Source organism: Falco punctatus (assembly GCF_963210335.1).
Source record: "Falco punctatus genome assembly, chromosome: 11".
Classification (NCBI taxonomy): domain Eukaryota; kingdom Metazoa; phylum Chordata; class Aves; order Falconiformes; family Falconidae; genus Falco; species Falco punctatus.
The window spans coordinates 10,936,241-10,949,061 of NC_137591.1; the positions used below are offsets into that span (position 1 = coordinate 10,936,241).

The following is a 12,821-nucleotide window of genomic DNA, read 5'->3' on the forward strand; positions in this document are numbered from 1 at the left end:
GACTGGGGGATTTTTCTTCTTTCTTGGGTGAACTTGAAATCTTTGCCCCTGCGCTGGCCAGCTGATGAACCTGAAGTGCCACTCAGGCATTTCTTTAAGGGTTTAAGTGGGATTTATGTGGTGAAGGCGCCTGCTCCAGACCTCTTCATGGATGGACAATTCCAAGCACTGGGAAAAGGCAAGATTTGGCTTAACCAGAAGCGTTTCTCTGAGCCCTCAGGATCATGTTTTGCATTTTTCTCTCCCTTACCCACAAGGATTTTCTCCCTACCCACTTGTAAGTGAAAACCACTGAGGGTCTCATGTCACTGGTGACTGTGAGGCTTAGGGCTGCAAGGACCGTCCCACACCTCATTTCACATTTGCACCCTGAGTCCAGAGGAAGGTGAGCAACACACCAGCGAGGGATTCAGCCCCATCTGTTGAATGACCAAGAAGCAGAAAGCAAGCAACGCACTAAGTTGCCTGATGATGTATCACCTCCCAGATGCTGAGCCCTGCCACCCCTGACACAGCAGCCCAAGGACATTGCTCCAGAGCAGCTCTGCCAGCCCCACGGCATCTTCTGCATTTGGCCCAACCCTTCCCGGCATGGGAAAGGATGCACAGCAGACACAGGCAAGGGATTTTCCAGGGTGGGAGCTTACTTCTAGTCTGGTTTTTCAGAAGCAGGCTGCAAGCTTGTGAATAGGAGGTATTTTTCAAGTTGGTTCCTGTAGTGGAAGTGATCAAATAGTTGTTTATACACTCATCTGGCCCCACGGCTCATGCTCATGGAGCAGAAACTTGTTGTCAAGGCTGCTGGGATGTGGTTCCCCTGTGATGCTATGGCATGTTTTTCAGAGGAAGATGTTGAGGTTGCAGGTGCCTTTCCAAGGCAGAGCTGTGCTGCAGTCCGGGAACACTGCTTGCCAGTCGCTGGGCCAGACTCAGGCCACTTTTCTCTCTGTGGAGCTGCAGGAGGGTTGTACCTCGCAGCAGGCTTTCCTCTGTTCCATTTGCCCCAGAGGGTGCTCCCAGCATCTTCTCCACCCCTTGTCCTTTCCTTCCTCCTCCCACCAGTTTGTGACTCTGAAAGCCCATCTCTGGCTCTCCCCACCTCTCTGTGCTCCCTGTGCTGGAGCAGGCTGGAACAACCCTGCTGCTCTGAGTGAGGACGGAGGACATGCATCCCCATGGGAAAGTCAGGCTTGCCCAGCAGCAGCCTCCTCTAGCCCTCACAGTGATGGTGACGTGAACATTTCTATTCAGACCAACCATTTTTTCAGTCATTTGTAACCCCCTCTAATGTGTTTTTCTTTTTCTCTCTCCTTTGGGGTTGGAATTATTCTGGCTTTGTGTAAAAACCAACTCTGAAGTGCTCAGGGAGTGGAAACCTCCCATTATACTTTTGAAAAATAATATTAATCTTTCCTTTCCTTTTATGAAAAGCTCTCTCCCCGATGGCTCAGGACTGGAGGTAGGCATTTGATGTGGAAATAACCCTTGCTGAAAAAAAGCCCTTTTGATGTTGGGTTTTCATAGGGCCAACTCCGAACCAGCAATGGGGGGCACAGGGTGCCAGTGCTGGGCCCCAAAGGGTGCCCAGGAAGGATGTGGGGCAAAAGGGGACAGGCTGCCAGACCTTCATCCTGCCTGCTGTTTCTCTGAGCAACAGGCAGGTGTTTCCAGCCTTTCAAAGACAATAAAACCAGTGGGATTTCCATTCATGAAAACTGCCCTTGGCCTGATTCAGCCCCAGGACTTAAGGCAGATGCCCAGCCTGTAGTGAGCCAGAGTGATGGACGCAGCTCTCAGCCATCCGTGCTGCCTTCCCTCCGATGGCATGGTGGCACTGAGCTCTGTGTGGCTGTGCTGGTCCTCCTGTTGCCTCCTGCACCAGCCCCGGCCTGCTCCCTGCCACTGCTTGTAGCAGGAGCCCATGGCTCTGGCTAGGAGACATTGCAGGTTTCCACCCTTTGCAAGGGAGACCTGGCACCTCCCCATCAACCACAGAAACCAGAGGGGAGTGCAAAAAGCAGGAATTGGCCTCAGCTGCAGGAATGCAACAGCAAAGGGAAGGAGAGGACACACTGGCTGATCCCATCACCTGCTGGGCTCCCCAGAAGGCTTGTGCTGGAACCTGCCCACTGCAAGGAGTAGGGGCCATGGGGCTGTGCTATGAGGATGACGTGCCTGTGCTCTATGTTTGTGGCGGCGGGGGCAGGTTAGCTGGAGTGCTGCACACCCAGACAGCATCCACAGGTAACAGCATCCCCATCTTTGCTGCAGAAACATAGAGGATGGTGAAGTGGATACTCGCTTTGGGACTGAGCCACTGTCTCGGGGTACCTCTGGTGGCAGCGAGCCTGATCACCCATTTGCTTCTTCTAGTCTGACATCGCTCCTAGCTCCTTATTTTGTGGTTTTAGCATCCAACAACTTTGCTTCCTGTAGTTTGGCAGCAAGCTTTTCTCTCCTCTCCCTGCCTCTCTCCCTCCTACTGTTTTCTCTCATTTAATTCCTCAAAGCACTTTTAAAAGGCCGTTCATCTGGGAGGTATCACCTAAAATAAGGTTATATTGTTTAGGTTTGGTCAAAGAAAGATAAGAGCTTCCAAGCGGCGGGGCAGTAAAGGTGGCTTCTTCAGGTGCTGGCAGCTCTCACAGAGCACGCAGTGTTTGGGATGTGTTAACCCACCAGCTGGGATTTGCATAGGTACAATACCCCTCTTCATTTTCTGGCAGGTTCTTAGTCTGGAATCTGTTGTATTAAACCTTAGACCAGTATGTTGGGCTGGTAATCAGTATCGCACTATTTACTTTGTCTCTCCCTTTTTTCTTTTTGGAGACAATACACATTTTATGCTTTGTCAGCCAAAGGCAGGGCATGAGCTCACCCTTCGGGGCATCCCGCTCTTTCTGGAAGCTGCAGGCACCTGGCACTCCGGCAGCAGCCGGCTTTGCCTACCCTCTGCAGAGAGCTCTCGTCCGGCAGGCGTTCGTTGCACCAGGAAACAAAAGATTTTTCACTTTGGTCTCTACCAACCTATGTGTTGTGAGAGAGACCTGGCCACATTTTTACTCAAATGCTTTGTCCTCAGTAAAATCTGAAGATGTTGCAAGTTTTGTTTGATCCTTGAGGAACAGAAGAACTGCTGGACATCTGGAAATCCGGGACACAACCACTGTGCCGGCACAGCTCACAGCACAGGCTTAGCAAGACCTCCTGGGAGGCTGTGCCAGCTGCGCACATGCTGCACAGCCCCTCCGTGGATGGGCAGTAAAGCTGGTGCCTTCCAAATGCTCTGGATTTGTTGCATGTTTCAAGGACATTTGTGCAGTGTAAGCACTGACGGGCTCAGGCTTCCAGCAAACGGCCAAAGGATTTACCCAGTGTGCTGGGAAGCTGAACTTCATGCTGTGGTGGCTGATCTGCCGGCACGTGCCCACTGACAGCAATGCCACTGCAGCCAGGACCTAGTACATCTGTGAAATTTTGGGGCTTGATGGTGATAAAGTCTTATCTGGTGGTGCAAAGTGGTGTGGTGGTTTGCAGGTAAGAGGGAGGTGTTTTCCTGCATCCTAGAGGATGCCTAGGACTGCACAAGGCAAGCGTGGCAGCGAAGATATGGAGTGAGTTCTTGATGGCCTAAAGTCCCAACTGTCCTCTAGGGAATTCGTATTCTTCTCTTGGGAACCCAGCACTATTCAACCGAATTCCCCCTTCAAGTTTGGAAATCTTCAACAGGAAAAGAACCTTAATGCAAAAGACATAGAAAAAAAGCTCTTAAAGAAGCTGATTTGCAGGTTGCCTTTGCTCAAGCCCTCCCTCCCACCCATTACTTTGGCTGGACAAGGAAGGCATCGCATCCATGTGCTGGTTTTTCAGTGATTGCCCTACACAGCACTGTTTGTTTTATTTCCCTGCTTAGTGTTCAGAGGCTGTTCTTCTTGCACTTATTTACTGTAAAGCAAAGAAAGCCAGAGAAAATGATCTCCAAAGCAAACAGAGCCATGTTTCCATTTGGGAAAACTTAGAGGGAAAGTGCGTGTAGCTAAGCAACAATGCATGATGGTAAATGGGTCATTTTCCAAGGCATGAACTGCATGTGGATAACTGCAAGAAAGCGACCCCAGCCAACACACTGCCGACGTTTGAATTCTTGGCCTAAGCGATTAATAAGAAATGAGATGACTTTTCAATACCCCTGAGAGCTTCCTGGGTTGTTATGGGGTTTTTTTCTCCCACTTTCAATCTCCACCCAAAACCTTGGAGGGGAGTCTCTGTTACTGCGCCTGGGCAGAGCTCTGACTGAGTACAGATGCGTTGCAGTGAGGTTCCTTGGATCCAAAGAGCAGTGGGTCAGCTCCACTGCATCCCAGGGAAAGGGATGGGGACAAGGGAGTCCCACAGCAGGACTGGGGACTTAGCCATGAGAAACTTTCTTCTGCTTAGGGCCAGAGTGAAGCCAGCATTCACCCATGCATTAGCATGGAAGCTTGATCTCAGCCTCCCCCCAGCAGTACGTAGGGATGGCTTTGCTCACTTATCCTCCCTGTGAAACTAGATAATCTCCGCTGCAAGAAAAGGGGGGTGTTTTCTTAACGTGAGGTAACATGTTATGGATATACAAGGGTACCAGTTCTAGATAACACTAGCTATGGGATCATTACATTGTTTGGGAAGCCAGGAGAGTTTGCTGGAAGATAATTAGGTGATGTCATGTTTGGTTGGGAGCATAACATCCATGTCACATAGCTGTTGCGTCATGGGTGACAGTGCCTGGCTTGGCCATGGGTGAAGGGTTAGGGAACCCTTCAGCTTTGCACCCTAGGGCAGGACAACTATTGTGTTGGGGTTAGTTTTGGGTTGGGTTTTTTTTCGTAATAATAACAAGTATACAGAGTTCAAGCTTTGCATTTGCAGAAGTGATTGCTCATCTAGGCTTTGCCAGAATTCCTCCTACTGGGAAAGGTGCCACCTTCAAACCAGTGCTGGCAATTCAGCTTGAAGGTCACCAAGTGGGATGGCAGCAGAGCAGAGATGAGACCTCGCTTTTCCTAGACATGCCACTGATTTCCTCTTCCTGCCACTCGCATCACTGGCTGTGATCAAAACATACACTGCCATGTTTATTAAAAAGAAAAGTTATTGCAGGAAGGTATTGGGATTATTTCTTTCCTCCATGAATAAAGTTCTACAGTTCCTCTTAAAATCAGACCTGAGGAATTTACAGAGTGGTATTTATACATTCCTTGGGAGAAAAAAAAAATAAAATCCAAGCAAGTAGTTCCAGTGCATTAAAGCAATGAATAGAGGAAGTGAAAAATATTTTAAGTGCCTATACAGTGTTACATTTCAAAAATGTCCTGGTTTAGGACATTAGAACTGGGGTGTGTGTGGCTTTTTTCTCTCTCTTTTCCCCCCTCTAATTTCTCTGAACTTGTTACAAGTCTCCTTCCATTTTGCTCACCATTTCCAAGCAACTAAATAGAGAGAGGCCTGGAACGATGACAGAGATGTGAAGTGCACAAAGGGACTGGAGTGTGGTCCGATAATTCTGTAATTGGAGCTGCTCGAGGCGAAATTTTTTTCAAGCCAGTGTAAATGGGGATTGCTGAAACCCTTAACAATTGGTCTGTCAGGCTGCTTCTTTAATGGATTGCTCTGTTTAACTCTCTCTGTCACTGGCAAGATGACAAGAGAAATTAGTGTACTGGAAAATATAAGGTAACTGGCAGCTCCCCAGCCCGGTTCCACAGTCCTGCAGACCCTGGGGTGCCACAGTGCCGGAGCCTGGCTCACCGGCTGCTCTGCCACTTCTTTGGAGGAGGAGGAGGAGGAGGGGAGCTTGCAACCCCCTGCCCTTCCTAGGGATAGGAAGACCTGAAAAACCGCCCTGTGGCTCTGTTACTGACATAGTGAAGAGCTGTGCACAGCTAGCTGCAGGCTGGGATTGGGGTGGGGAGAGCACCTAAGCATCCTCCCAAGGCCAAGTCGCAAACCTTTCAGCAGCTGCAAACCGGCTTTATCTTCTGCTTTTACACCACGGGTTTGTTTTTTTTTTTTTTATTTGAAGCACAATTGGTTACTATCAGTCTTCTGGGGGCATTGGGTGTAGGGTGGAAGTACTGGCTATTGGGGAAGATGCTTCCAGTGTGTGTGTGAGTGTGAGTGTGTGAGCACATGTGAGTGCATGCAAGTGTGTGCTGCCGTGGAGATGCTCTGACACCTCCATTGTTCACAGCCAGCCTCTGAAATTTGGCAGTGATGATGCCCCGAGGCTAGAGATGTACCTTTCGCTTTTCCCATGAAATTCCATTCTGGTTTGGCTGAGTTATAAAAAAAAAAGTTTTAAAATCGCCATTTCCCTTCTGCTGCCTGCATTCCTCAGGAAAACTTTGGCAGCCTGTCAAAACAATAACTGAACGTGAACTTTCTAAAGAGCTGGCCCGGTGCTGTCTGCCAAAGCAGCGATTCAGCACAGCTCAGCACAGCATGTCCTTTCCCTCACCCCCCCATGCCCACCCCCTTGCACACTCATCCCTGGGCACTCTTCGGCACAGATGTGTCCACCCCAGACACCAGTGGGCACAGCACAGGGTTGACATGTGCTGCCCGGCTGCAAAAGCCACACACACCTCCTCTTCCCTCGCAGGAGAGCAACTTTCCATTTCCAGCCCTGACTGTTACTCCTGCAATTTTTGAGGCAGAAACCTCTGGAACAGTAAGGAAAGGCCAATCCAAACCTTGCTGAGGAATACCTTAGGTCCAGCTGCAATAACCTATGTTGTAGACATTTATTTAAAAGATATTATTCCTTTTTTTAATGTTATTTCCTATGTTAAAAGAATGTTGTTTATAATGCAAAGCCAAGTGCTTTTAAGTTAGGAAATGCCTAATGTATGATTCCTCGCAAGCTCAACTCTGTGTGCATGCATTGTGCTACAATCTTTAGATACGTGAGCCCCTATTACAACCTCTTTCCTTGTTGTGTGGACGTGGGATGGAAGAGGGCACAAGCTGCTCCAACAGCTGTAAATAAGACACTTCCTAACATTGAAGTGTTTCATTTGAATGTTTTTGCAGACCACATATTATTCTTTAACACAGGTTTTTAACGCAATGTATAATTTTCAAACCAAAGCACCCGACTTTGGCTCACTTGCCAGAGTTTTTCTCACCACAGAAATTTGGCCACATCTGGGCTAGAGCAAGGCAACAGTTTTGCAGCCTATGAGGACATAAAATGACTCTAAAGCAGAGAGGAGGAAGCACAGTCCTTGTTAAAAGCACCCATTACATTTCACCTGAAGGTGCAGGAGGATGCAGGGAAGGAAACTGCTGCTACTTCACCCACACAGGGGTTTGAATTAACCTTCATCTGGTGGCAAATGCTTTGTGGTCTCTGGGGTATTTTCAAGGCTCAGACTGTACCATTCCAGCAGAAGACGGTGCTTGCACCATCCCTGTGCTGCCAGCACTGCTCTGGTTCGGGAAGACAGGATAAACCTCTGCCCTTCCCACCACTTCTCTTGCCAGCAAGCCTCAGGTTTAGCTTGCAGTGTGCTGAGCTATGGTGAGGCCCTGGCAGCAGTGTCTGAGCCAAAGTAGACCAACCCTTCTGCCTTCCCTCATCTCCTTGTCACCAGGAGGTGAGAAATAGGCAGGAATAATCCATTAACTAAACCAGTCTGCCGCGACTGGTTGTTCTTGTGCTGTTACTTGCAAGATGCGGTTGCCCCCGTGGGAAGTTGGCCACCAATTACAGCAGATACTGCACAAATCCTGATCTCTGTGCAGCACAAGGCTAGTAATTTCATGTAGCATTTAATGCCAGCCAGGGAATCGTACTTCCCGATGCAAACACAGCTCTACCATCTACAAGCTCCCCTCCAGCAGGGCCTGAGCTTGTGCTAACACTGCTGTTCACATTTGGGTCTTAGGAGTGGCCAGGAGTCTCCAGCCTGCCCCCAAAATCTCTCATCATTTTAGCACGTTTGGCTGGCAGCACTGTGGATTCAACCCCCCCTCCCTCCTCCACCCCTCCAACTATAAAAGCCTGTTGTGGCCTACATTCAGCTGTCGGATATCACGTTATCATGGCTCGGCAAAGAGGAAACCAAGCAGTTTGGCACAAATGGCTTTTCTGTGTTCAGCCTCTTCCAGCACGGGTCCATTCGGCTCCTTCTAAAGCACATGGAAGTGCTCAAAACTTCAATATTTAATCTTGCCTTGAAATGCAAATTGTCAGATCCAAGGAAATTAAAGCGAGCGAATGCACGGCCATCAACGCAGTGATGTTGGGGAAGCAGCAGATGCTGTGCTCACTTCTTGCCTTTCAGCCTTAGCATGGGGCACCAGGACCCTTTTTTGAGCACTGTGTCCCTTGCTCAAGCATTGTCATTGTCACCATTATTTTACTTCAGCATTTGAATGTAGCTTTTCCTGACTTGGGGTGATCTGGTGCTCAGCCAGACCTTGAGCATCCCTGAGTGCTCAGCGTGCTCCTGGTTTTGTTTCTGTTCTCTGAGGGCACTGCTGTGATGCTCAGCATCTCTCCCCTCAGCATGCACATGCACACGACTGCTCACTCCTATTGCAAGGCAGGCAGTGTGGTAGGAAAGGGAGCGCCCCATGCATGCGTGTTGGGAGCCAAGTAATCCTGGATATAAGCACAGTTTTGAGAAATAAAAACACATTAATATTCTGATCTCTCAAGGCATTATCCTACTGCTTACCATTACACACAATCCTTTGCCTTAAATTGCATCTTTGATTAAAGCAGCAATGAGAGAAACCAGAGCTAATAACAAAATGTATTCTGCTTTAAATCACTAAAGTGAAAACATCAATAAGCTGTAACCATCACTGCCGCCATGAAAATGAAGGCAACCACCATGGGAAACAGCAAGGATGAAATCCACTTTGCCAGCATAAAAGCCAAGTAATTAGGTCTTATGTGGGTGGAACTTATAATGAGGTGCAGGAAGGGGGAAAATGAATTGCAACCCGAGCCTGCCTCCAACACCCCCACCCCCCCAGCCCCCCGCCAGAGGTGGTAATCTTAAGTTTGGGAGCAGCAGTAGGGACAGCAGCCCCATTTCTCTGCTCTGCAGGGTCTGCAAAGCAGTGTCCACATCTCCACCTGCACCCACCGCCCAACCCTTGTGGGGCTGCCCTGACACCATCGGTGGGCAGCGGGTGGCTTGTACCCACAGTACCAACTTAAATTTCACTGGGGGAGAGGGGTGTGCTTCCATGGATGGCATTTCACTTTGAGCAAGCTTGAGCTGATGCATTGTATCAGTCCAAGAAATTTAATTTTAAAATTAGAAGAAGGAGTTTTATCTGGTTATCATGGATTAATCAGAGTTTGTGGATGGGGATATAAAATTAATTTATATGCATCAAGTTATTTGAATCAAAGCTGCCTGTCCCTCAAGAAGGTCTATTAACTAGAGCAGCGCTGCTCTCCATTGCTTGCCGTGGAAGTTGTGATACATCAGCGAACTTCAGAACCTCAGCACCCAGCTCTTTCCACATACTCTTACATTGTAGTTTCTCAGTTATTCAATGTTGCAGTCAACCTCCGGTTCCCCCTAAGCCAGGAGTATGTTTTCAGGAGCTGTCTACCTAGTGCTAGAGCGGGAGAAATTATTCCTAACTTACTTTTCCATGCTTTAAAGTGCAAATAAAGCGGACAACTTCAGTGCTGGGTTTTCTAACATTCCCTGACATCTCCACAGCAGATCGAGGTGCTCATCTGTCCTTGTGCCTGCGACACTGTTTGGAAGTCTGCAGAAAGGGCTTTTTAATTTCTCAACAGCTGTCATTCCGCCTTTCTTTAAGGATGCTTCGCCATGCTAAGACCGAGGCTGCCTGCCGAGCTGGCTGCATTTCTGCCTCCCACCAGTGCTTGTGGGCTGCGGGCTGTGGCTGGCCATAGCGATGTGGCTGGCAGGCAGACTGAGGTTCAGTTTCGGGTGTGTTCGCAGCTCAGTTTTATCCCAAAGCTTGTGAGAGGCAGCCATCCCGTTTGGTGCCTTTTCCTCTGCTCCCCCCCCCCCCCCAACCCCCAGCCCCGGTTACGTTGCTAGGAAGAGCTCTGGGTTTCCCTGGGGTCACACTCTAGGCAGCGGGCAGTTACGATACCCCCTGGAACGCTCAGGTATGATGTGGAGTACACGGCAGGCAGCTGCCAGGGCCCTGCGGAGGGAAGGCAGAGGAGGAGAGCCCATGTTTCTGGCAGCAGCAGCAGGGCAGACGGCTGAGAGGGGGTGCGGCGGGGCCGGCCAGCCCAGGTCCCAGCCGGGGGTGCGGACAGCGGCTCCCACCTGCCAAGGGCCTCCTGGGCCCGGCCCGCGGTCCTCTCCCACAGACCCCAGCCCCAAAGGGGGGCCGGCCCTGGCTGGAGGGTAGCAGGTACACCCGGCGCTGCGGGGCACCGGCCCAGGGGGCCGCACCCCGCCGAGGGGGCAGCGGGCACTCCCCGGCAGCGGCGCCGGGGCCGGCTGTGGCGGCGGGCGCACGGCACAGCCCGGGGCTGCCCGGGCCGAGCGGCGGGGCCGGGGGTGCCCGCGCGCCCCCTCAGCCCCGTCCCCCCTCTCCGCCTCAGCGCTCGCCTTTCTTTGTCCCGCTTAGTAACTGGGGCTCCCAGCCAATCGCCATCGAGCCGGCCGGCTTCGCCGCCAGCTGATTGGGTGCGATGGCCGGAGCCCTCTGCCAATCCCGGCGCTCGCTGCTCCCTCAGACAAAGACAGCAGCTCTGGCAACTGGGCTCGGCGCCCCCCGCCCTCCGCGCGTGCTCCGCGGCAGCAGCCCCTTGGCGACAGGCCAGCCGAGGGACCTACCACCTCCCCTGCTCTCCTCAGAGCGGGGGGGAGGGTGTCACTGGCAAAAGGCGGCTAGAGAGGCGGCCGCAGGGGCGAAAGACAGCCGGGTAAAAGTTAGGAAAGCGGCGAAACAGATTTTGGGTTTGTGCCAAGCTTGCTTTCTGGGCTTGTCTCTCTGGCGTGAAGAGGACGTTTCCCCCTTCTGCATTTTTTTTTTTGGCCACCCCCTCCTCTGCCTCGTGGAAGAGCCCGCTCGCACAGCCCCCCCCCCCCCCGTCTTCCTCGAAGGAGTTAAAAAGCCGGCGCGAAGCCCCGCCCACGGGGCCCCTCCCGCGCGGCTCCGGGGGGCGTGGCCTCGTCCTCGGCAAGAGGCGGTTGGCGACGGTTGGGCCCCTCAGAGCCTCTTAAAATGAAACCTAGCGGGGCCGGCCGCGCCGCAGAGAGCCCGGGGCTGCGACCTGCCGGAGCCGCCCGGGGCCGCCGCCTGCGCCGCGCAGGGCTGCCAGCTGGGCACGGCGGGCGACGGCCAGCGCTGAGCTGAACCGAACCGAGCCGGCGGGGACTGCGGGCCGAGCGGCCCCCAGCGCTGCCCGCCCTGCTTGGGCTCCGCGCCCGCCGTTATTGTTGCCCGCCGCCCCCTCCTTTCTACTCCGCCGGCGGAAAGAATTCATCCAGAGACCGAGATCTCCCCTTTTTATCCGCTTCTTCCCACCCACCCCCTCTCTTCTGGGGGGGGGGGGATTTTGTTTTGCTTGCAGCCCGGTGTTTTAAAAATACCCCGAAAATGGCGATTTTTAGAGAGAATTCAGGAAGGTGGCTTTTCTGTGGAAAGGTGTCTTTTTAAACAAAAAGAAGCACTCTCTATTATATGTATATAACTACCTGTCTTAGTTCCTGCAGGGCAGCCGCTGAGGTGGCTTGTGGTGGGGTTTTTTTAATTAAGTTTAATTCCGCGATTTTTAATTTCCCCCCCCCCCTTTTTTTTTAACCCCCCCTAGAAGTATTTCAAAGCGGGGTGGATTCTTCTCGCCTTCCCCTCTCCCCCATTTTTTTTTTTTTTGTTTTTAAACCCCCCTCCCCCCTTCCTCAATTAAAAGCCGGGAAAGCCAGTTGCTTCTTTATAAACCTGCCGGGACCGGGCTGTCGCGATGTACAACACGGTGTGGGATATGGACCGCGATGACACGGACTGGAGGGAAGTGATGATGCCCTATTCCACTGAGCTGATATTTTACATTGAAATGGACCCTCCAGGTAGGGAGCCGGAGCCTGTCCCCCTGCCTGCGCCGGGTCGGGGCCCTTCATCCCTGCCCTCTCCCCTGCCCTCCCTGCAGGCTTTCCCCGTTTGAAAAAGGAGGGGGAATCTGCAGAGGGGGAGGAGGGGGAAAAAATATCTCTACTTAAACTTTGTGTAAACTTTCCAGGGACTTAGACCTGCTGCATCCTGGGCGAAAGTATTTTAATACTGTTTTTTGAGGAGGGGTGGGGGGGGAGAGCTGCAATTTATGGTGCCTTTTGGGAGGTGGAAAGAGGCAGGAGGAGGAGAGCTGCTCGCACCCCCTCTCCCAAGTCTGTCTCTTTTTTTTTTTTTTTTTTAAAAAAAGCCTTTATTGAAAACTGTATATTTCGGCTGTATTCATTTCTGGAGGAGCGTTTTTATTAGCCTCTTCACCTGTGTGCCTTTATGTGCCTGTAACACTTTGATGGCAGTGATTTACCTACCTTCATTCAGCTCCAGTTTAATCGCTTTTACAGTCTCCGAGACCCTTTTTTTGCCAGCTTTCTTCCAGCATTGACAGATGAGGTGTGTGTTGTCGCTGGGTTTTGGTGCTGGGGGGATAAGACTTGGGAACAGGCTGGAATCCATCCCTGGAGGCACTGTTACTTTGATAGCATGCTTAATAACCTTGTTCAAAAGGGTTTGATGCAACTCTTTTTTTTTTTTTTTTTCTAATTATTATTATTCCGCCCCCCCCCCCGGGATTACTAGTGCTGAAAACAGAA

General features: G+C 51.3%; 1 protein-coding gene across 3 annotated transcripts in view; it reads left to right on the forward strand.

The window, feature by feature from the left end:
* Nucleotides 1-12,821, forward strand: part of LOC308071125 (phosphatidylinositol 3-kinase regulatory subunit gamma) — a 95,643-nt gene that overhangs the window by 39,427 nt on the left and 43,395 nt on the right. The window contains exon 1 of one of the 3 annotated variants that reach the window (XM_080406066.1): nucleotides 10,089-12,071. The exons of the other annotated variants lie outside the window; for them this stretch is intronic. Within the exon in view, the coding sequence (XP_080262192.1) occupies nucleotides 11,966-12,071 (106 nt within the window). The 5' untranslated portion in view covers nucleotides 10,089-11,965. Of the gene's footprint in view, nucleotides 1-10,088; nucleotides 12,072-12,821 lie in introns of those variants that run through there. 3 annotated transcript variants of the gene reach the window in all.